We start from the raw sequence: 23,628 nt of genomic DNA on the forward strand, positions 1-23,628 counted from the left end.
CACAGCCACACTCGGTCTCTCTTGCGCGATCTCGGACACATTCGGTCTCTCTTGAGTCCACTTGTGGAGTTCGCTTAGCTTTTGTCCAGTCTGGCGCCTCATAGATCTGCTCCAATCCACGCTCAACTTTTTTTTAATTCAATTGACTGGCGTAATAATCGTGCGACACAACAAATCGATAATGAAATTCGTTGCCAACTATTATAATATTCGATTTTATCGATTCGTTGTTGCAGCCCTAGAGCCTCATTAAGATCCCTATATCTCTGGAAATTAACCATATTGGGCCTTAAAAATTAAGATACCACACGTTTGTTAAGAATTGGAATCTAAAAGGTTATTAAGATATATTTAATAGTTCATAAGTTTCAGGCATGCAAACTTGGGGCAAACAACAACAACAACAACAACAACAATAACAACAACACAAGAATAACAAAACCAAAAATTTGAGCCAAGGAAGTTTCTGAAATTCGGTTGATTTGACACAGAATGACCCCATAGTGAATTACTATGGCAATTGTGATAATCATGTTGACACTAGTTAAAGGAAACGCACACTGTAATAAAAAAGTCAGTTCAGAGTAAGCAATCACGCACCAAGTTTTCATTTTTAAAACGTGTAATAATTTCGTAGACGCTCCAAAAAACCTTCTCATCCTCACACTTTTAATTTTAAAGGTAAATCAGCTCGTAGGCTACAACATGAAATGCATAGCTTTGTAACAGGCATAAGTCTCGATCTACAAGATTGTGTCTTATGTCGAATCCTTACCTTGGCATAACAGCATGTGATCAAAACCAGCGGTAACAGATAGCCTATCACGAGAATGGTCACTTTATAAGTGTGCTTGGCCACCCGTTCGGTCCAAATCTCCCAGCAAAACGTGCTGTTGGGAGCCTTAGGGTGATCCGTCAAAATTTGGTGCTGCGCAACCGGGACTGCAAAGATAAAGGAAAGCATCCAAATAACACTAACGCCAATGAGCGCATTCCTCCGGTTACGAATACAGGGGGACTTTTTGGAGAGCACCACTGCAATGTACCTGTCCACGGACATGGCCACGAGCGTGAAAATGCTCACCAGCATGCTGACCGTAACAAAATAGTGCACAAATTTACACAGAAACGCCCCGAAGATCCACTCAGGAAGTGAGTATATGGTGGCCTGAAACGGGACGCAAAACAGAAGGAAAGATAAATCTGCTATGCTGAGATTTATGATGAAAATGTTAGTGGTACTTCTCGAGCGCCTTGACTTTATTTTCCCAATGACAACCATCACTAGAGTGTTTCCAACGATTCCCAAGAAAAATATACATCCAAATATGACGGGCACAATCACTATCTCCGGACCAAAAGTGTCGGTCGTTTGGTTCTTTTCCATAGGCTCCTCTGTCCAGATTACCGTTTCATTGCGGGATAACCCCATGTTTACAAAGATTCGAGAAGCCCGGTCGAAACAAAATAAAATAAGTCCGTTCAGAAGCACAGAACAATCACTCCCCTGTTTGGTTTCTCATTTTCTCAAGTTAGCGCGCGCTGACAAAATCCTTGGCTCGGTTGTAGAGTGCTCCAGTTACGCTGGGAAATGCACCGGCTGGGTATGAAGCACTCGAGAGAACGCACATCATTCACTGGTGAGCGTGTTCTTTCCAGGGAAGACGCTGGAACACTGGCACCAGCTCACGGGAAAGTTTTCGCCCGGAAGCGTTCAAAAGAACCTATGTTGTGATTTGGTCATGATCGATTCAGTATTATTATGGCGGAGCTTATCTGAAGTTTAATTGGCATAATAACTATGTGTTACTTGTCTTAACGATAACTCGTTGGGTCAAAGGACACTATCATGTTTCTGTATGTCATTATGAACTTGGCTTGGAAACATTCAGAGGACCTTTACGCTTGTTCTCACATTATCTAGGTGTCACGACGATAGAGATAACCAGGCGCAGACTCAGTGACTTGCTTGTTTGTAAGCTGCATCTGATCATCATAGCCTACTGATGATTTCCACAACTCACAGTACTGATTTGTCAAAATATTTTTTTTCATAAGTTTCATTAGTAGGCATACTTTCATTACCCTGTTCGTTATAAGAATCTACTAACACAAGCAGCATTCCACCCACAAAAATAACCTTAATAAAATGATGCAAGAGTGTTCAATGAACTCAATAAAAGAAGAATATCCTTACACTGTTTCCGGGATTTTATAGCAGCTGTTACTGTGCAGTTTTAAAATATGTTCCTGAATAGAATGTTCCATTTTGTTATGCGAAACAAAATTCTTTGTTTAAATAAAGCAATCTTTGTTACTCTAGGGAAATGTTCTATAACACACCTGCTATATTATCCATTTACAAATCAAATTTAATAGAAAGGATTCTTGAAGGGGGAAAAACATAAAAAAGCACATACAAATTTAAATACATTGAGGTAAAGGCCTACACACCTGACATTAATTTATAAAACAAGAAGTAACCGTGTTAATGAAAACTATGAAAAGATTTGATTGATATCCAAAGAATGAAAGCAGAAAGCCTTGCACTTTAAGCAAAACCGCAAAGGGCAGTTAATAGACTTTTGTCTAAAGCCAAATGAATAGATTAATCCATGAAGGTGTCTTATTATAATTGTAAAAGCAATATAGCAATGAATATTAAAGTTCAGTGTATAATAGAAAATTGCTTAAAAAAGATGTGGGAGAATCATTCAAAGTGGAATATATATATTTTTTTAATATGCTGGTGCTCTGATATACATGCACACTTTCCTGCATCTTTCACACATTTTTAGCTGTAGGCAGGGAGGGATATTTTTCCATAATGTTCAAGCTACTCTTTTCTATACAAAGAAAGTCGATACTGATTTTGAAGCTCCAAAAAAATAAAAACACCATTCAAGTAGCCCATACGTGCTCTGTCAGTATGAGATTTGTTGTTGAAAATTAATATGCAACATGTATTTCTGGGATGGTTATTAGAATTCTCAGACTTTGTTTTAACAGTCTGACTTCTTAAGGGACGAAGGTTATTCTGGAGTTGGTTTGTCTGAAACACCTGCAAACAGTGGCTGTTCAAGGCATGCATCCTTGTTTTGGCACTGTGTTCTTCTCATCAGACAACATGTGGCAGATTTCCCATAGAAGAGACACGGGAGACACGGGAAGTGCCAAACCAGACTGTTATGTATCGGAGGAGGATATGAACTATAGTGATAGGATCATACTTGTGTCCTTTTTTCCAGTGTGGTGAAGTGCTGTGGTTATTTAATTGGTTATGGTGGTCCCAAGGAACTTCAGTGACTCAATCATAACCGCAGCTGTTACACCTATTTTCTAGAAGAGGTGGATTCATTTCCAAGAGGTAAACGAGTAGCCCTGATGCACTCTAGTGCTCATATAGAATTGTACAGGTTTTAGCCCAGGTGTCTGTGATCCACTGACACAAAGATGGTGTTATATTTACTTCTCTCAGAGCCAAAGTTCACAACTTGCATTCTGATGTATTTGCCAAGTGTAGCAGAGGTGTAGCACTGTGCCCCTCAGAAGCAACATTCTAAAAACTTTTACTATAATTTACTCAATTTTGTTGATGAAACATTTTTACATTTAAAAATGTTGATTAAATTTAAACGCAATGAATTACATAATACCATATGAACTGATTAAATATAAGTAAATTAAGTAGATCTGAGTAACTGTTTTTGGTATATTAGCAAATAAAATTGAGTAGAAATATTTGAGAAAACATAAAAATAATATTAATTGTATTTTTTTGAATTGGTACAGTAAATCTGTTTCATGCAGAATTTTAGAATAATTGTAAGTAGGTAAGCTGTAAGTGGTTTGAACAATTGATTACTAAGGGCATTATTGCATGAAACATTGAGCATTACACAATTACTTGAGGCATATTTTTTGAGTAACACTTTCTTCACCTGACTGATCTGAGTATCTATTTTCTTTCTCCCAGCACGGACAGAAAAATGAAAAAATAACCACAATGGTGTGAAGTAGCATCCAGTAAAAAATTATATTATCAATAAGTTATGACAACATATGTATTTACATTGCTTTAACTCATCAAAATATATATGTTTAAGTCAGTTTAATGTAATTTAAGTTGAAATGGCTTAAACATCCCAGTTGATTGTACTTAACAATTTAAGGCAGCAACTTTTTATTTTCAGTGATATGATCAAATGTATTTGTATCTTATATTTCAGATTCAGACATTTCACCCTTAAATCAGTTCATCTTTGAAAACTAGGGTTGTGCGGCAGTCAACGGTGATTTCCACACAGCATTTTGAAAATAAACATTGAAGAAAGTCAAGGAGAGGAAAATGATATGGTTAGTGTTGCAATGTGTTAGCAGGGAAGTGACTGATAGGAGAGGGGACTGAGATATTTAAGGGCTGGGTAAGAGTGATAATGTTTCCAGCTGCTAGAAAATAGCTGGTGCAAGCTTTTTGAAAAAAATCCTCTGTGCCCATTTGGGGGGGAGAAGCTCTTTCAGTTAAATGTTATTTTAAAGGCTTTTGGTTGTCTTTATTAAAGGTGATTGTTTAGAACCTCCACTTCGGGGAGGGGGTGTGATGAATGCTTTGCTTTCCCTTCAATCAAGGTTTCTAAATGACCTCTTTTTTATTTTTTTACAACATTCTCCCTGCACTCTTTCTGCAATACACTTAATCTTTTTGTATTGTTGTGTTTGATTTAAAAATCATCTTCTCTAATCCCATTGGGTTTATGGACTCTCTGGCACACAGATTTTGAAAACTCCTGTTATGTGTTTATGTATAATAACCAGAATCAGAAACCAAAATAGTTTTGTTGAATTGTGAGTTGTTGTTTTTTTCATCTCTGTCATTATTCCTATTTGCCTTTTGAATGAGTGTCATAGTGTTCTGATACCTAGAATAAGATTAAGCGCTGTCAACATAATTGATGTTTCCATACTCCTAATTTTGAGGGTTGTTGAAGTGACACGTTGCTGAGGTTATGCAACCACACGACCAATGCTGTTGTGTTGCACAGTACAGTCAGTTTTTAAAGCAGACATTTAAAAAAAACATTCCCATCGGTGCACATTAGACACTAGACTGACCCAAATGACATTGTTCTAAAAGCGTTTAAAAACATTATATTATTATTGTGGGATTTTGTAGCCTTGTGTTTTTCATCAGTCCTATTTTAATTTAGTTATTTGTTGAAATGAGAGGGATTATTGCAATAAACATGTTTGTGCAAACAAAGAGCAGTGATGTTGCCAATTCATCATTGCCACCACCAAATCATTATTCATTAATTTTTCATTCATCTTCAGAAAGCTTTTGGAAATTGCATGGAAAACTAGTACAAATTTGTAGACTACTTTAGAAATATCAGTGTGTTTTCCATTCACTTCAGGAATAATGTGAAAGTAGTGAATGAAACAGGAATATAAAATGAGTGGTATTTTATTTACTGTCCTTGTGTTCTTTTCCTCCACAAGTCAAAAGTGAGACTGACATCATCAGAATAATACAGAACAAAAAATAGCTACAGTTCTTTCAGTGTCTGATTGAAAAAGGTAAAAATGTGTTATCATGACAGACAGTGGTATGAGTGAAGATTTAAAAAACTCCATGAGAATTAATCTTTTCATAGCCTCGGCACGCGCGCGCGCGCACACACACACACACACACACACACACACACACACACACACACACACACACACACACACACACACACACACACACACACACACACACACACACACACACACACACACATTTTAACATTTTAACATATGAGCATTTTAATTTTGTTATATATATATACATATATACATATATACATATATATACATATATATATATATATATATATATATATATATATATATATATATGTATGTATATGTATATATGTATATATATATAACAAAATTAAAATGCTCATATGCACTTCAGTGCCAGGAATTAGGTACTGCCTCACATCTTTTTTTTTTTTTTCTGTATCCATTCTTGACAGGACATCTCAAGGAAGAAATAATGGTAACACTTTATAAGGATCAGTTCGTTAACAGAGGTTAATGCATTGGGCATCATCAACTAACAATGAACAGTACTTTTTACAGCATTTATTAACGTTACTTTCTCCGATACCAGTAATTTTTTTAGATTTCAGTTAATGTTAGTAAATTATAAATTATATTATTTTGATTACAGTTTTTTTCGATTGCTAAACGACAGTGAGCACAACTGGAGCTACATGTGCAAAACTCTAACTACAGTCTGCACAGCAGCAGTTCATGTGGACCAAACTCTAGTTCGTTTTTCTTAGCTTGAACACAGTTTTCAAAACTCTACACACTTATCCCATGACTTTAACCACAACCTGCACAACACTGTGGATTTACAGCACTTTGTTCAAATGCTAACACACTGCTGTCAAAACTGTGAACCACACATTCAAAACAGAATAGATTTCAGCCTTGTGCCTTTCAAACACTGATGATTGCAATTTCAGCTGAAAGGCTAAGCAGGTGTCTTGTTTTTTATTTGTTCGAATTACAGTATTTACTTTTAGTTTCTACCTTTTTTTCTAATTACTGTAATTTCGGATATTACTACAGACCATTGAAGCAAACTGCTAATTTTCATTTACCTTAAATAATTGTTATTTTCTAAAAACGTAAAAAAAATCATCTGAAAGAATGTCACTCTTTTCTTTGAAGAAAATATTACTTTGTATGAAGTCACTGAAATTGTTCAAACTGTAAAGATGTAAAGTTTGTATTTTCTGCATTGGTGTTTGATGTTAGTGTTTTTACTCTCAGTGTGTTCTGAGTGTCAGTGTGTGTTACAGTATCTCAGTGAGGGTTGTGTATTGTTTGGCTGCACTGAGCTGGTTTTGAGCCATGTGTTAAGAGTTCTGTTGCTTGGAATGAGTTTTGCAGGTGATGTGAACTGTTTAGCTCAGGTGACTGTTGGTAGTGCAGACTGTAGTTAGAGTTTTGCACATGTGGCTCCAGTTGTGCTCACTGTCGTTTAGCAATCGAAAAAAACTGTAATTAACAATGAAAAATAGTATATTTATAAATTGCATTAACAAGTTAAAATAATCTATTTCCATTATATGATATTATGTAGATGTTTTGTACAACTGGATTCTATTTATTTCTAATTCTTATTGCATATGCATTTATTGAGTATATTGATTGTGTAACTGTTGTTAACGGTTAGTGCCCATTTGCAGATACTTGTAGAGAAACTGAAAATGGGATGCCATTAATTTAGTGCTCAACTGTGGCAATTTAAATCAAAATCTTTTCTGAAATTTACAAAGTATCACTTGTTTTTCCCACAGGTGACTCAAACTTTCTCTATTACTTGATTGTGAGAATTGGATTTGTGAAATTCCTTTGAAATGTCCAAAAACAATATATACTTCTCTTACTGCAAGAGGTTTATGCAGAGGCAGAGCCACAGATATTATTACCATGCTCTGTGATCCACTGAACCCTCTCAATACTGGAGTCAGTCCTAAGGGGAAACCGGCAAACGTTATTCTATATTATCTTTCAGTCAATCCAGCTGTTCTCAATGGCCTTGAACTAACATGATCCTTCTACTAATCTCAGATGTTAAATTCTGGTCTGATCAGCCCTGCAAGAACACAAAACTGGATGGTAGATGAAAGTTGGATGATGCAAGCAAACTATGAAAAGCAAAACTCCACAATTGCTTGGTTTTGATTCAGAGTGACACTTCAAGGCGACATTCACCTTGAAACTACAGTCATGTTTGAAAAATGTAGTGTTATTCAACCAACGTCTAACCAAGAGTCCGAGCTTTTAGCAAATCAATTTATGCTTGAATTTAAGACGTGGTTAATGGGGTATTGAATTGTATAATTGGTCTCATCCCCTCTCTATCTTTTGTTTTTGTCCTCTACATCTGTCTGTGAGACAATTCACTCCACTGTTGTAAATGTCTCCTAAGGAAGATCAGGATGTTGCCATGGAGACACATTATATGATGTTTTACCTCATATTTAACAGACTGAAGGTTTGAGACTGAACCTGAACACACCAGAATATGTATAGACAAAAACATATTTCAGTTAGATTTATATTTGAAATAACCACAGAATAACAGGGGAATTATATTTTTTCTAATATAATAAAGCCCATCCTCACTTTGATATTCATTTGAAAGCTCTAGTAAGTATAAACTACAACAAGAAAAGGCAAAAGACTGCCTTATGAAAATTTAACTGTTTTTGACAATGCATGCATACTAGAAAACAGAGATTGTATTGATAAAAAGAAGTAGCCTGATCTACCAAAAATATACTGAGTTAGTTAATATGGCGCTTTGTGTGAGTCTTTAGCACCCTCCTCTGTCAAATCTGCATATGACAAGTAAAATCCATCTTGTGTTCTCTAAGAAAGTAATTCATCTTGTATTTGTACCCATTTGCTAATTTCAAACACAATGAAAAATCTATGAATAAATATCCAACTGTTATGGTGTAGATTTTGCAGAATCTTTCTAAAAAAAAACAGACTGGAGAAATTAAATGTTGGCTATATTTAAAAACCCACTATACCATAAAATGTTGTATGAATTTATTTAACTATTACAGACATTCTATAAAAGCAGTAAGCCTCCCTAATTTGACCACAATGATGGTTTCAAGATGGTTTTAACATCAGCCTTGAGTGGCTGTGGTAGCTATATTGTTTTGTTAGCTGCTGTTTAGTAATGTTGAGGGATCTACATTTTGTGTGTTTAGTTGGAAGCCAGAATCTGATCCACCCAGTCGCGGAGCTCAGTGACACGAGCGTAAACACCAGGTATACTGGTGTCACAACGACTGCTTCCCCAGGACACTATACCCACCAGTGTCCAGACATCACCCTTCTGACACACCAGAGGACCACCAGAGTCACCCTATACAGACAGATGCACAAGAGAGTTATGGTGAGAGAGTTATATAGAGAGAAATTGAGGAAGTGAGGAAGAGAAGATAGTCTTACCATGCAAGAGGAGGCACCAGCAGCACCAGCACAAATCATGACATCATGGATGTTGCTTCCCCAGTAGCTCTTACAGTCCTGGTTGGACAACAGAGGCAGAGCAACCTGCTGGAGCTCATTAGGGGTGAACAGAGCTACACGGAGAGAGAGAGAGAGAGAGAGAGAGAGAGAGAGAGAGAGAGAGAGAGAGAGAGAGAGAGAGAGAGAGAGAGAGAGAGAAAGAGAGAGAGAGAGAGAGAGAGAGAGAGAGATAGAGAGAGAGAGAGAGAATTAATTTTTTTCTTTTCTTTTAAAGTAATTAATACTTCAGCAAGGACACGTTGATCAAAAGCGACAGTAAATACATTTATAATGTCACGAAAAATTTCTATTTCAAATAAATGCTGTTCGTTTGAACTTCCTCAAAGAATCCTAAAAAAATGGTATTACGGTTTTCACCAAAATATTAAGCAGCACAACTGTTTTGCTAGCTTTGCCATCACAGGAATAAATTACATTTTAAAATTTATTAAATGAGAAAACAGATATTTTCAATTGTAATTGTATTTCCCAATATTACTGTATTTTTGATTAAATAAATGTAGCCTTGGTGAGCATAAGAGACCTCTTTCAAAAACATCAATAAATCTTACTGACCCCAAACTTTTGAATGGTAGTGTATATAATGTAATTAGAGATCAATTGGCATATCTATTACTAGCATTATATCAATTATGTAACCATTATAGAATAATAATAATAATAATATATTTCAATAATATAATGATGTATTATTTGTATTATTATTTTGCTGTAGAAATATATTCTAAATATTCTAATTCATTAGACTTGAATGAATATCAAAATTTGAAAGATATTTCTATTGATCTAGAACCAAAAGCAAGCATGTATGAAGACTTCAGATGCAAAAGCCTTTAAGCCCGTCTAACGTTTTTCTTTAATATTAACATATTTATCAGGCTCCTATGTATAGGTTTCTACCCAACTACCAACATTTCTGAATGTGCTGAGGCTGGGATTTAGTGAGTTTGAAGTTAAATTATTTGATGAACGTATACTATGTGCGAAGAGCATTCACTCAATATTATTATCTCATTTTTGACATAGGTGGCTTTTAGAGGCTTTTGCATTGGAGGTCTTCGTATATAGACTGTGATGTTATAGATAACTAACCATTGTGTTTGGTCACTCCCCAGCCAGAAGTCACACAGGTCATGCCGGGAGCAAATCCGTCTGAAGTCTCAGCAAGACAAACAGGAGACACATGGGCATTCAGTGAGACGGGGGAGGTCAGCTTGATCAAGGCAATGTCATTCTCGATGGTATTGGAGTTCCACTGAGGGTGGGTGAACACCTGTAATGGTGATTAAATCATAAATGCCATGTCAAAACACAGAAAATATCAGTAAATAAATAATGAGGAGAGATACACATAAATGAGCATATACAGAGTAAAGGTTTAGTATAAAAGCATTATCATGTTGAATGATTATTAGGTGGACATTTAAGTGTCCAGCTCTTGCGTGTTATTGAGGAATAAGTTTGAAGTTTTAAGCCTCACTTTTGACACTTTCATAGTCTGCGTGTCCTCCTGAGTGTTGCCGCTTCCCTTGTTATGCTCTCCCAGGATCACACGGTGACTGGTTCTGGAGATAAGCAATAGAGGTTTATTATCCGCGTCTATCCCAGGATTCATGCATATTAACGTAATGATTTAACTGTCATTAGTCTAAGTTAGTTTCACCTCACACCACAGTGAGCAGCAGTCACAACCCAGTTCTCACTGATCAAAGATCCACCACAGAAGTGCCAGCCAGTGAAGTCCTGTAATTTAATTGTAATTTACAATGGCAAAAGAAAGAGAGAGAGAGAGAGAGAGAGAGAGAGAGAGAGAGAGAGAGAGAGAGAGAGAGAGAGAGAGAGAGAGAGAGAGAGAGAGAGAGAGAGAGAGAGAGAGAGAGAGAGAGAGAGAGAGAAACAAATTACACTTTGTAAAAACTGTGTAATAATCGACCACTAGCTATAACCTAACATTATACCTGCAACGAGACCTGCCAGGGCCAGGAGTGAGGCCGTGCCTCCTCACCATTCACAATGCGGGCATAGCCACTGACAACAGGAGGGATGTCAGGAACACCACAGCCTAAAGAAAAAGGTAGAACAATCAAAGAAGAATGAAAATGTAATGCAATTTGATAGTATAATATAAATAGGCCATTTGACCAATGTTTTCGTAAATGCAAACAACATAAATTTTTAACATAGGGTGCTGGTGACAACACTGATCTTTTCAGTAACTATGAGTATGGCTGTAAAAAAAAAAAAAACATCCTCACCATAGGCTGCACTAATGAAGGCAACACAGGACAGCAGCCACAGGAAAGACATTGTGCAGAAGACAGCATTATTGACAGCAGAAAGTCCTATTTAACACCAAACCATGATTTCACACATACCAATGCAGAGTCTCAGGGTTAATTTTTGACCATGACATCAGGTTGTCATGGTCAAAAATTAACCCTGAGAGTCTGCATCAGCTGGTCTTCACCTGTTCAGAATCCCATGATTTTACCCAACAGTACTCGAACATTGCCATGTTTAACATGAAAAGTACAGTGCATTTTCGCATAAACCGGGTAGTTCTTCATAAATGTGCTATTAAACACTTCTGTTTGATTGATTTTAAATTATTTTATTTAATTTTTTTTCTTATTGTTTAATAAATTTAAATAGTTTTATTTGTTGATCGGGTTTGCTTTTTAGGAAAATAATAATTAAAAAACATAAACAACTAAATGTTTTGCCAACTCAATCCTACATTGAACTTAATGGTAAGCAAAACGCTTTGATTAATATTTTTGTGTGGCAAAAGCATTAGTATAACTTCTTATTCATAGATTCCATTACGAAAATACATTTGCAACAGAAGAATAAAAAAAAATAAAAAAAAATAATAATAAACAAACAATATGTAAATAAATACTGAATTGTTATATTATTTTTATAATTACATATTATACATTTTATTATATTATTTATATGATATCAAACATTATATATATATATATATGTGTATATATATATATATATATATATATATATATATATATATATATGTATATATATGTATATACATATGTGTATATATATATATATATATATATATATATATATATATATATAATTTAATTATATTAGTTCTATTATTTATTTATATAATTATCTTATATAATCACAGAACATCTATGGTGATAAAGATGAAGGGGACTAGGGATTTTTCAGACATCTGGAAAATTCAGATAATTAAAAAAGTTCATATTATTTAATGATAAGTTAATAGGTTATATGATGCCTGGGGTTTCTAGAAAATATACAATCTTGATAATAGGTGAGAACTCAAAGTAAATGTGTCAGCAAATTTATGTTGCAAATTATGTAAATGTGTGGGAAGGACTGGTAGCCTATATAAACCCTCAAACGTTGGTGAGACGGCCCTGATTCAGAAATGGCTTTGATTTGGATTCTGTCGTGTCTTGCTTTCTTTGGAACTGCCTATGGTTTGTTGCTGTTTTTTCCACAGGTTTAATACATACCCATCAAGGGCAGAATGCTTAGATTTGTACACTTCTACAAATGTTTTTCTTTTTTTTTTTCATTCTCAAGGCTGTGGTGTTCCTGCTATCCGTCCTGATATCACTGGCTATGCCAGGATTGTGAATGGTGAGGAGGCAGTTCGTCATTCCTGGCCCTGGCAGGTGTCTCTGCAGGTACAAACAGACATCATTTTAACAGATGACATGGATAATATAAACACATTTAACAAAACAAACATATATCTAGGCTAAAACATCCATAAATATAATAAATCTATAAAATAAATAAATCCTCATTACAGGACTCCACTGGCTTCCACTTCTGCGGTGGCTCCCTGATCAACGAGTTGTGGGTTGTGACTGCTGCTCACTGCAATGTCAGGTGAGACAGTATTAAATGTATAAACAGTATAAATTATTATTATTATGATTATTATTATTATTTTTACCGACCATTATTTCAGAATAAGTATTTATATACTGAGTAAAAGAAATCGGTGCAACTCTGAAAATAAAAAAGTTGTTTTATTAGGACCTCTCACCGTGTCGTCCTGGCTGAGCATGATCGTTCCTCCAATGCTGAGACCATTCAGTCCATGACTGTTGGCAAGGTGTGTTGATTTCATATTTTCTGTATCATACCTTAACCACTGAGACAAGGTTTAATGCTGCCACTGTATATGAGAATTGCTGCAGCGTATGCTGACGTATCTGTATCCTATTCCCAAAGGTTTTCAAGCACCCTAACTACAACAGCTTCACCATCAACAACGACATCCTCCTGATCAAGCTGGCCACTCCTGCTCAGATCAACACTCACGTGTCTCCTGTGTGTCTCGCTGAAACCAGTGACAACTTCCCTGGAGGCATGAAGTGTGTTACCTCTGGATGGGGCCTGACCAGGTACAATGGTGAGTTTCAGAATCTCTTTTTATTTTAGCAGTTTTGCATATATTTATAAAATATTTACATTTACAATGATGAAACTTTTATTTTAGTTTTAATATATATTATAGTATTTGTTCAGCTTTTATGGTTTAAGAAGGTCAAACTTGAGTTAGAACTCTGTCCTGATTTATTTTCTATGTTGAAAGCTTTTGAAATGCTGCAAATCTGTCTTTTCAGCCCCTGATACCCCTGCCCTGCTCCAGCAGGCCGCTCTACCTCTGCTGACCAATGATGACTGCAAGCGTTACTGGGGAACCAAGATCACTGATCTGATGATCTGTGCCGGAGCCTCTGGTGCTTCCTCTTGCATGGTGAGCCTCTCTTGATTTTCCACCTTACCTTTCTATTTTCCAAGCTCTTGAAGATTATAAAGATCTGACTTACCTCTGTGTTTTACAGGGAGATTCTGGTGGTCCTCTCGTCTGTGAGAAGAATGGAGTCTGGACTCTGGTTGGTATTGTGTCCTGGGGCAGTAGCACCTGCTCAACCAGCTCGCCTGGTGTGTACGCCCGTGTCACCAAACTCCGTGCCTGGGTTGACCAGACCATTGCTGCAAACTAAAACACAATGTTTATACAGTAGTTCTTGCTCATAATTTCATCAATAAAGTTTTATTTAGAAACAAAAACAACTTGCTTGTGTTTTTTGTAGAAAAAAAATTCAATAATTCAATTGTAATTGAGTAACTTTGTTTACAGTTGAAGGTGGACTTTCAATATGTTTGAGTGAAATTTTCTTATTACATCATTTTAATAATTGCAAATTCATCAGAACATTAATTATTCGAAACTACTATAAGTGCAATGACCCTGCTATATCTTCTGCAAAACCAGATAGATGACATTGAACAGTGGACAGGAAAGAAAATTACACATTTTTTTTGTATGTTGCATATACTCACAAGTTCTTTTTTGTAAGGATATGAAAAAATGAAGAAAAAAAGGAAAATGTTAACTGATATTAATTTAGTTAACTGCCATTCATTTGTAATCTATAATAGCCTAATATATAGATATTTTGTGTTTTATATATTTTAGTTATATGATAACATTCTTATAAGAAGTTTTATAAATATACTGCTAAAATGTAATAAATGTTACTGAATACTGAAAAAACAAACAAACACCGTTACCACTCTAACCCCCTTCAAACACAATAGCTTTGGACAGCCCGAAATTTCACACTTTATCATAAGGGTGCTTGTCATGAGGATTTATAAATTTTTGCTGTGCAATTGTGAATATATCAGCCATGAAGTCATTTGAACACAGTTAATGTTAACTGTTAATCCAATAAATCTTAAAACATTGAAAAAATGCTACTGGAATGGTACTCATTGTTATTGAACTGTTTCTCCACTCTCCTTTTCAACTCTTACTCTAAGCAATATAAGCAATATTGCATGCTTCCTTAGAATCACTAATGTTGCTGCACTTTCAATCCCATTCAGAACTCTTTGGATAAAAATGAGTACCACATGAATAAATATAGGGCTGAATTCAGGTTGATTGGGACACTTTTTTGAGATGACCGAATATAAAATGACTTAAGAATAAAAACATATTCTACCAAACTCAGATTATATTTGAATGAAATCTCATATTATTCACATTTTGGAATATTTGATCTTAGGTATATCAGTGCAAAGTAAATTGGTTGCAGTATGTAAATAATGTAATTATATACATTTACAGTACACACAGCTGAACTGATGAACATACGTGGATTAGTACCTAAATAGACATGAGCTGGGAATCAGTGCAGATGTGGACACAGAGGCCTTGAAAACAGGAACACGGCATTATCAGTGCATATGAAAATATAGCTATTCAGGTCAGGGTTATTGCAGTCAACACAATGACACACAAAGTAGAAGAGAAAAATTCAAAAATTCATTCAATAAGCTTATTTGATAAAATGCAAAATATGAAATCCTCTAATTAAACTTACAAGAAGCTTTTTTGCAGTCTATTTAACAGAGAATATTATACAAAATAAGAAACAAATAACAGCTCGCATATGAAATATGCCATAGCCATTTTCACCACGCAGGTATTATTAACTATATTCATTCATATAACATGGACGTTATCACTCTTCTGACTACAGCTTTCCTAAGAAATGTATTGCATGAAACTGAGAAATTGGAGATAATATTAGAGCAATTTTCAATCATTGTGAAACTGAGAGAATTAATAGCATTCATATAATATAACCTGCATGTTACTGCATATGAATCCCATCGATTCGCTCAATGTTCAATCATTGTGAATCAGTGAAAGTTAAAGGCATTCTTTAATGAGTAATTGGGTAGTATTTCTGTAGCTCCAACAGTATAGCGAAAGTAGGGTTTGTTAAGGGTTTAACAACCAGGGGATGCACAAACTGATAAAATGATTACTTTCAATGCAGTTTAAGTCAGTCAAATGTATAAATATAAATGTAATTCAATAATGAAAGATTTACAGCAGATTTAAAGCAACCAAAAGGAGGGGGCATTATCTTTTGTAGGGGTGGAAAAAACTCTATCTTGCAAGGTGCACAATATCCCACAGTGGAGCGATAAGACTTCCAGCATATGAATGAGGACCGAATATATAAAGCCCTCAGAGGAGCAGACAATATTCAAGTGCAGCAATGGCCTTCTTGTGGATCCTCTCCTGTCTCGCCTTATTTGGTGCAGCATATGGTACAATCCTGTTTTTCTTATAATAAGATACCATTATACCAGCCTTTAAGCCTGGCTAACCTTCCTTGAATAGAGCTCAGGATGCATGAATCTGTTAAATTTCTTTGGTGCAATTTTTTGGTCTGTTAGGCTGTGGTGTTCCTGCCGTTCCACCTGTTATCACTGGCTATGCCAGGATTGTGAATGGTGAGGAGGCACGGTCTCACTCCTGGCCCTGGCAGGTGTCTCTGCAGGTAAAACTTGTGTGAATAACAATGCTTTTTTTAATGCTAACTCAAAAGATTTAATAATTTATTTCATAATTTTAAATTTATTACAGGACTCTACTGGCTGGCACTTCTGCGGTGGCTCCCTGATCAACGAGTGGTGGGTTGTGACTGCTGCTCACTGCGGTGTGAGGTAAGACAGTATTAAAATAATCGTTAATGCCTACAAGGATCAATTGGGAAATAAGTTTGAATTTCAGTTATATCATTATATTTCGGGTTATGTTTTGGGTTATACCACTTTTATATATATTTTTACAGGACCTCTCACCGCGTCGTCCTGGGTGAGCATGATCGTTCATCCAATTCTGAGGCCATTCAGACCATTGCCGTTGGAAAGGTGTGTAGACCCTCAATATCTATTTTATTGAGTATCGCATTATTTCCTGCAGAATTCTGTTTTGCGAGTGGGAAGCCCCGGTCCAAATTCACTTTATAAATAAAAAGCACAATCGCTTCATTTATTACAAATATAATAAATATAATAAACTGGTATCACTATACCAGTGATGATGCTGAAGCAAAACATTCTTCATGCATTTGACATTACTGAAGATATTCAAAACTACTATTCAGGACTACCTCTATCAGTGTAACAAATTTCATGGTTTAACTATGTAAGGTTCAAAGGGATGCCCGTTAGAGAAAAAAAAACAAAACAAAAAAACAATTACACTAGGGGCTACATCATTCAGTGCTTAATGGCCCCTATAACGACAACTTGCAGTTCAGTAAATGAGTCAGTTGTTGATTCACTTATGGATCTGGGGTGTGTTTCCCAAAGCCAACTACCCAGCAAGCAATAGCAGTCATTTCACCATCTCGGTTAACTAGACCCGATATAGTCTGGGTATGAGTAACTCACTTCGAGCCAAGATAACCCTGAATTAAATTACGTGTAGTTTTTTCCAAAATAACTTGCGAGATGTATGATATTTCATCATGTAAGCAAAGTCAACAGTGATTAAAATGTGTTTGGTTTCATGTCTTTGACATGTTGTATGCGTAGCCTGTGCGTCTATTCCTGGGCTATGGTCAGACGTCTATTAAATTTTCACTGGCAGCCCAATTTGTTTTTTTTCTCTATCGCCATTATATTGCCTCACATTCAATACAGATTGCAAATACACACTCACAGCCTAGGTAATATGATCGCTTTTCACAAAAGATTCAGCAGCAGCGGCACAGATTCCCCATTGTTGAAAAGCACTGCAAGGAAGCATACTGTATATCCTACATGAACCACTGTTCTTAGGTAGTCTTTCAATAGAAACCTGAAGATAGCGTTTCCACTGATTGCTACCTTAAAATTGTAATGCTTACATGTCTGCATCCTCTTTCCAAAGTCCATCAAGCACCCTAACTACAACAGCTTCACCATCAACAACGACATCCTCCTGATCAAGCTGGCCACTCCTGCTCAGATCAACACTCACGTGTCTCCTGTGTGTCTCGCTGAAACCAGTGACAACTTCCCTGGAGGCATGAAGTGTGTTACCTCTGGATGGGGCCTGACCAGGTACAATGGTGAGTTTCAGAATCTCTTTTTATTTTAGCAGTTTTGCATATATTTATAAAATATTTACATTTACAATGATGAAACTTTTATTTTAGTTTTAATATATATTATAGCATTTGTTCAGCTTTTATGGTTTAAGAAGGTCAAACTTGAGTAAGAGCTCTGTCCTGATTTATTTTCTATGTTGAAAGCTTTTGAAATGCTGAAAATCTGTCTTTTCAGCCCCTGATACCCCTGCCCTGCTCCAGCAGGCCGCTCTACCTCTGCTGACCAATGATGACTGCAAGCGTTACTGGGGAACCAACATCACTGATCTGATGATCTGTGCCGGAGCCTCTGGTGCTTCCTCTTGCATGGTGAGCCTCTCTTGATTTTCCACCTTACCTTTCTATTTTCCAAGCTCTTGAAGATTATAAAGATCTGACTTACCTCTGTGTTTTACAGGGAGATTCTGGTGGTCCTCTCGTCTGTGAGAAGAATGGAGTCTGGACTCTGGTTGGTATTGTGTCCTGGGGAAGCAGCACTTGCTCCACTTCCACCCCTGCTGTGTACGCCCGTGTCACCAAACTCCGTGCCTGGGTTGACCAGACCATTGCTAATAACTAAAGCAGCCATGAATACTGTCTTTATTTTCTTTAATAAAGATGTCTGACATGACCTTTTGTTCCTCTTTCTTGGATTATTTATTATAAAGGCTATATAAAAAAAAAATATAAAAAAAAATATATATATATATATATATTATTCAGATTTAATTAATACACAGTCAAGGGTTTAGACACACTTGCTCATTCCTTATTATCATTCCTATTTTCCCCATTTTAGAATAATCATAAAGTCATCATAAATCATGATCATAAATCATGCTTTTTTTCTAACCAATCCTTTCCCCACTCACTACTCACTAGGATGCAGCTTTCCATTTAAGAAGCACCCTTACTCAATATAGGCTACTGTATACCATGTTGTCAGGTTTTTCATTGATTTATTAAGTTGTATCACCTGTTTCTTTGGATTTGTATTTAACCCGCTCACTTGCACTCACTCGTTGTCTGGCCTTGTTGTTGTTGAAATGTTTCATGGACTCACCTTCTTTGCTGAAAATGCTTTGAAAGAACTTACCTGTGTGTTTACTGTGTTTTTGGATTCCTGTGGGCTACGGTAAATTAATTATGGAATTTGAAATATTACTTGTTTTGCTCGCTTTTTTCGAGAAACGACATCATGAGTTAATTTTTTTGTGCTACTTACTGGTTTATTCACCTTGTTTTGCAAAATACTCCAGCAACTGGCTTGTTCATCTTCAGTGTTTTTTGGTAACCTTTTTTTTAAAGCATAGATAATTATTATTTCCCCTCAGTTTTTCTTCTGCCTCTCAGTGTATGCGTGCTGTGCAGTTGTACATGGTTAAATTTTGATGTCAGGCGGTTTGATACTTTTTGTTGCTCTTTTAGTTAATACTTTTCACATCTGAAATAAGAGTTTATTGAATGCATATATACAAAATATTTCAAGCAATGAGTAGATATTGACCTTAAAATTGCAATAACATTACACCTTAAACTGCAACAATAAAAGTGTTAAGAGCAAATGTGCACTCTATAATTTGTGCAGCTTTATTAACACATTATTAACCATTATATTTGGTCTATATTAAACTTCTCTGTGGATAGTGTAAGGCTGTATGTTTGCACTATCCACATATACATGCTATAGTTGTATAAACTGTAAACGTTAAGCCACCATTAGCCATTTCAGGGTAGAATTTGGCTCTATGCATATTAGTTTTTGCAGGTGTGGTCCATGCTACGGCAGTAACAGAAGGCTTTAAAGAAACGGCAGTAACACGTATCGCAGGGGTTGCAGCAGGGCAGGTGGTGACCCAGGCAGGACTGCTGATGAGGGATACAGCGGCTGGGGGAACGGGTGCCTCTTCTCTGAAGCCGCACAGCTTTACCCAGATCCTGTGGTTATGGCAGCGAAAGAAAAATACTTCAACACAGAGAAAAATGTTATAGTGCTCAAACTTTTCAGACCAAGTACCATGTTAACTTATATCAGAACATCCAAGCCATCACCTTAACCATTTGAGCAATGCACTGCTTACATAGGAATGTGGGCTATGCTTTAGAGTAAAAACTAACTAATATTAAATTTGTAAACGGATCAGATATTAAAAGTAAAACATGGAGAGAAAAAAACAGGACAATTTGAGGAACTTTTTGAAATATTTTTAACACTGTCATTTGGCATACCAAGTGGAGGCACATGCCACTGGTGGTACATGTACATTCTGTAAGTCACATGATATTAAATGTGAAAGCCACATGTAAATTAACCACCTCATCATAGGATACAAGGTCTTCTAGCAGTTTTTCTTCTGCAGAGTTTCTTTCAAGGTGGTCCAGTATAGGTACATCTGTGACATACAAAACACAAATGTGCCAAATATATTTTTTTAAAAAGCAATCCACTGTATCCAATTTGAAATTCATTAATTTAACACTAAATGTTAACTGGAATTAACACAATGAAGTACTGAAAATCTTTGCAAAAATCTTTTATACTCCCCATACTGATCAAAATGTAAAGATACTTTAAGAACTGTAATTATTTTCTTTATCAAAACACATTAAATATATACACATACATATATCAAAAATAATAAGTTTGGACAAACCTACCACTTATTTATTATAAGTATATTTCACATTATAGACTAAAAAAGAAAACGTCTGGTAAAATATACCATATAAGAAATGTTTGAACAATTGTAGTGTATGAAATCACATTAAAATGTAAACAATAACAACAAAAATCTTAATCTCTGAAAAGATCAATAGAAAAAGATACACCTCGTTTTTTTTGGAAAATAACATTGGTCTAGAAACCTTACCAGTGTCAGAAAGAGCAAAAGAGTGTTCACTACGTCTTAGGTTTGGATGTGATGCCATCACCATAACATTTATCAAAAACCAGCTGAAGACGGCTGTGTTCAGCATCATAATCATTTAAACTCAAAAACAAGATAAACTTCAGCCACACTTTTATTGATCTGGTTGTATTCGCTGAAAAAAGAGAAAGCAGTTAAGAATACAAGATTGAAAAGTCTTGTGTATATGTTTGTGAGCAAGTAGAAGATGTGTATTTTTCTATTCGCACTATGTTTCTGCTCTACAGTATGTGTGTGGATCTATGTACGTTTGCACATGTGTAAGTTAAATATGTTTGACCTACCTGCAGCGTTCCACGTCCCAGGCTGAGTGTCTGCACAAGAATCCTTGATTTATAAGGCTCCTTGAGGTGGGAGGTGAGGGACAGTGGTGCTGATCTGTGGATGGAGGGGCGGTCTCTTGTGCCTGGCACAACCACTTAACTTCTACACAAACACACACATACTGTAAGCCCACGCAGTCAGGAAAAAAATAAACAAACAGAATATCCTGGATGATGGTGTCTGATGGAATATTACTGTAATATGTTAGAATAAAAAAAATACTGAAATATAAGAAAACGTAAAACCTATTTCAGATTTTAAAAATGTCAGTTTATTTTAAATGTATGGAACAATTTGAGGAGTATAAAAAATGCATTGCTAGTTAGTAATAGGTTTGATAGGTTTGAAACATGGTTCTGTATTTTGAACCAATACTCAGTACAAAAATCAGTTGAATGATGCTTATATTTATTTTGCATTTTTCTTGTACTTTTTTAAATGTACACAATTTTATATCTTTGTATCCCGTACATATTCATTTATTATTTGGCTTAATCTTGTGATGTTTCTTATCATAGCATAATTTTATTTGACACTGTTTGACATAATCACACTTTTAATCATCTTTAGCTTAATTTTGTGATTTTGCTCATAATTGTTGCTTATTCCTGATAAATGAGGAAAATACCCTATTTGGTAATATTTGAGCTAGGCACTGAATTTGTACGTCAAATTAACTACATTTATTTTTGTTAAATACTGCTCATCCTATAGCTAACGCTCAGTACTGACCAGTAAACACTTCATTATGAAGCTAATACATCTATAATCAGCTGATGACGCCATCCTGCTGCATTGAATTACTGCTGATGACGCAATACAGCATCCATTTGTGTGGAAAATTGTTTATGAGAAAGGACTTCAGTACTTATCTTTGTAAGGTCAGATTGGTCTGAATTGTTTATTAGTAGAAAATAGAATGTGCAATTAACAAAAACATACGTGTTATTCAAATAATTTTGTACAAAACAAACAGGCCAATTCAGAATTGTTAGTTTATTTACTGAAAGACTGATCTATTAGTATTGGGACGAAGTAGACACAAATTTATGGTAAATCTCTCTTTAAAAAAATAAATAAAAAAAATAAATAAATAAATAAATAGCCTACATCGTGTGTGCATGTAATGCTTAAATGAAAGACAACTTCTCATCAACAAATGTTTTCTACTATTTTATTCCATGACATGCTTTTAGCCATAATAATAATAATATTGAATTAGAATGATTTCAGTTCATATCCTGCTCTCTGGAAAATATAAACCACATATTTGAAGAAATAATAGACTGAGTGTTTCCGTTGTAAGACAATTTATCAACATTTAATTTTGCAGCAAAATATAATTTATCAGAGGGCAATGATGAGTTCACAGAAATCTGTCCATTTTAAAAAATGTACATTAATCTTCCGGTGAATACCATCATCTGTTCAAATCTCTCCATTTATTTTATAGAATGGCTACGTGCAATGTTCAGTGTACTTCTCTTTCAGAACCTGGTCTGAGTGCACCATACATAGATAGTGCAGCCTTTCAAACTCCAGTGCCCTTTAAATAATGAAAAGAAAAAAAAAAACTCTGAAAAAACAAAGAAACATATTAGTTGATTTGTAGGCTAATAATGGTGGTTGGGTGAATACCGGGAATATTATAAATAAAATTTATAAAATGAATTTTGCTGAAGAAAAACCAAAATATTTACACCCAAACATTAATTTGAACAAACAAACAAACAAACAAACAATAAATGTGGAATTTTTTTTTGAGTTTGAGGCTTGCTTCTGTTTGGATGGTTGACACACACAACACACTTAAACATAACACACCTAACCTAACACAAAACTCTGGTAACCTAACAAGGCACAATATAGGTGTATTTAATTGAATTACTAGCATAAATAAATATTAAACAAATCAAATATAAAACAAATTAAATAGGAAATAAATATGTTTATGTAGCCTAGCTAATTAATATATGAAATGAAAATAAATTATTAATTACATAATGAATCACTCACTTGGCCTAGCCCTAGCTAATATAGAGGAAGAGATTGTTACTGATCGACTGCGCTGAACTTCATTTGTTGACTCTTTTCTTGTTACACGGCAAATTGTGTGACAATGGGACCCGTGTCGTAGTTTTTGACCGTCCACTCTCCCACCTGCAGCAAAGGTGTAAAACCCCAGCCGCGGGATCCCAATCCCTATGTGTAGGGATGGTCTGACTCTGATGGTTAGATGCTCAAGTCACATGAGTGTGTGTGCGTGCGTACGTGTGTTCATCCGGGTATTCGCAACTTCA

General features: G+C 35.5%; 5 protein-coding genes across 5 annotated transcripts in view; 2 read left to right on the forward strand and 3 right to left on the reverse strand.

The window, feature by feature from the left end:
* Positions 1–1,491, reverse strand: part of galr1b (galanin receptor 1b) — a 70,120-nt gene extending 68,629 nt beyond the window's left edge. Inside the window, exon 1 of the mRNA XM_077228910.1 lies at positions 776–1,491. Within this exon, the coding sequence (XP_077085025.1) occupies positions 776–1,432 (657 nt within the window). The 5' untranslated portion in view covers positions 1,433–1,491. The remainder of the gene's footprint in view (positions 1–775) is intronic.
* A 7,121-nt stretch (positions 1,492–8,612) lies between these two features.
* Positions 8,613–11,435, reverse strand: ctrb.3 (chymotrypsinogen B, tandem duplicate 3). The gene is made up of 7 exons (XM_077228837.1): positions 11,373–11,435; positions 11,076–11,179; positions 10,781–10,860; positions 10,598–10,682; positions 10,210–10,390; positions 9,037–9,170; positions 8,613–8,950 (listed from the first exon to the last, which is right to left on the reverse strand). Exons 1-7 carry the CDS (start codon positions 11,422–11,424, stop codon positions 8,789–8,791), a joined length of 798 nt encoding a protein of 265 aa, XP_077084952.1. The 5' UTR covers positions 11,425–11,435; the 3' UTR covers positions 8,613–8,788.
* A 1,090-nt stretch (positions 11,436–12,525) lies between these two features.
* On the forward strand, positions 12,526–14,208 carry LOC143737411 (chymotrypsin A-like). The gene is made up of 7 exons (XM_077228838.1): positions 12,526–12,593; positions 12,700–12,803; positions 12,932–13,011; positions 13,162–13,240; positions 13,360–13,540; positions 13,755–13,888; positions 13,977–14,208. The coding sequence occupies exons 1-7, from the start codon at positions 12,542–12,544 to the stop codon at positions 14,136–14,138; spliced, it is 792 nt and encodes a 263-aa protein (XP_077084953.1). The 5' UTR covers positions 12,526–12,541; the 3' UTR covers positions 14,139–14,208.
* Positions 14,209–16,115: 1,907 nt separating this feature from the next.
* Positions 16,116–18,708, forward strand: LOC143737412 (chymotrypsin A-like). The gene is made up of 7 exons (XM_077228839.1): positions 16,116–16,266; positions 16,396–16,499; positions 16,586–16,665; positions 16,794–16,872; positions 17,879–18,059; positions 18,274–18,407; positions 18,496–18,708. Exons 1-7 carry the CDS (start codon positions 16,215–16,217, stop codon positions 18,655–18,657), a joined length of 792 nt encoding a protein of 263 aa, XP_077084954.1. The 5' UTR covers positions 16,116–16,214; the 3' UTR covers positions 18,658–18,708.
* An 857-nt stretch (positions 18,709–19,565) lies between these two features.
* On the reverse strand, positions 19,566–23,503 carry agrp (agouti related neuropeptide). Its single transcript, XM_077227299.1, has 5 exons — positions 23,345–23,503; positions 21,289–21,449; positions 20,948–21,119; positions 20,394–20,470; positions 19,566–20,015 (listed from the first exon to the last, which is right to left on the reverse strand). Exons 3-5 carry the CDS (start codon positions 21,060–21,062, stop codon positions 19,833–19,835), a joined length of 375 nt encoding a protein of 124 aa, XP_077083414.1. The 5' UTR covers positions 21,063–21,119; positions 21,289–21,449; positions 23,345–23,503; the 3' UTR covers positions 19,566–19,832.
* Positions 23,504–23,628: the final 125 nt, after the last annotated feature.

Source organism: Siphateles boraxobius, unplaced genomic scaffold (assembly GCF_051911475.1).
Source record: "Siphateles boraxobius isolate OS27281-9 unplaced genomic scaffold, OSU_SipBor_1 130, whole genome shotgun sequence".
NCBI lineage: Eukaryota > Metazoa > Chordata > Actinopteri > Cypriniformes > Leuciscidae > Siphateles > Siphateles boraxobius.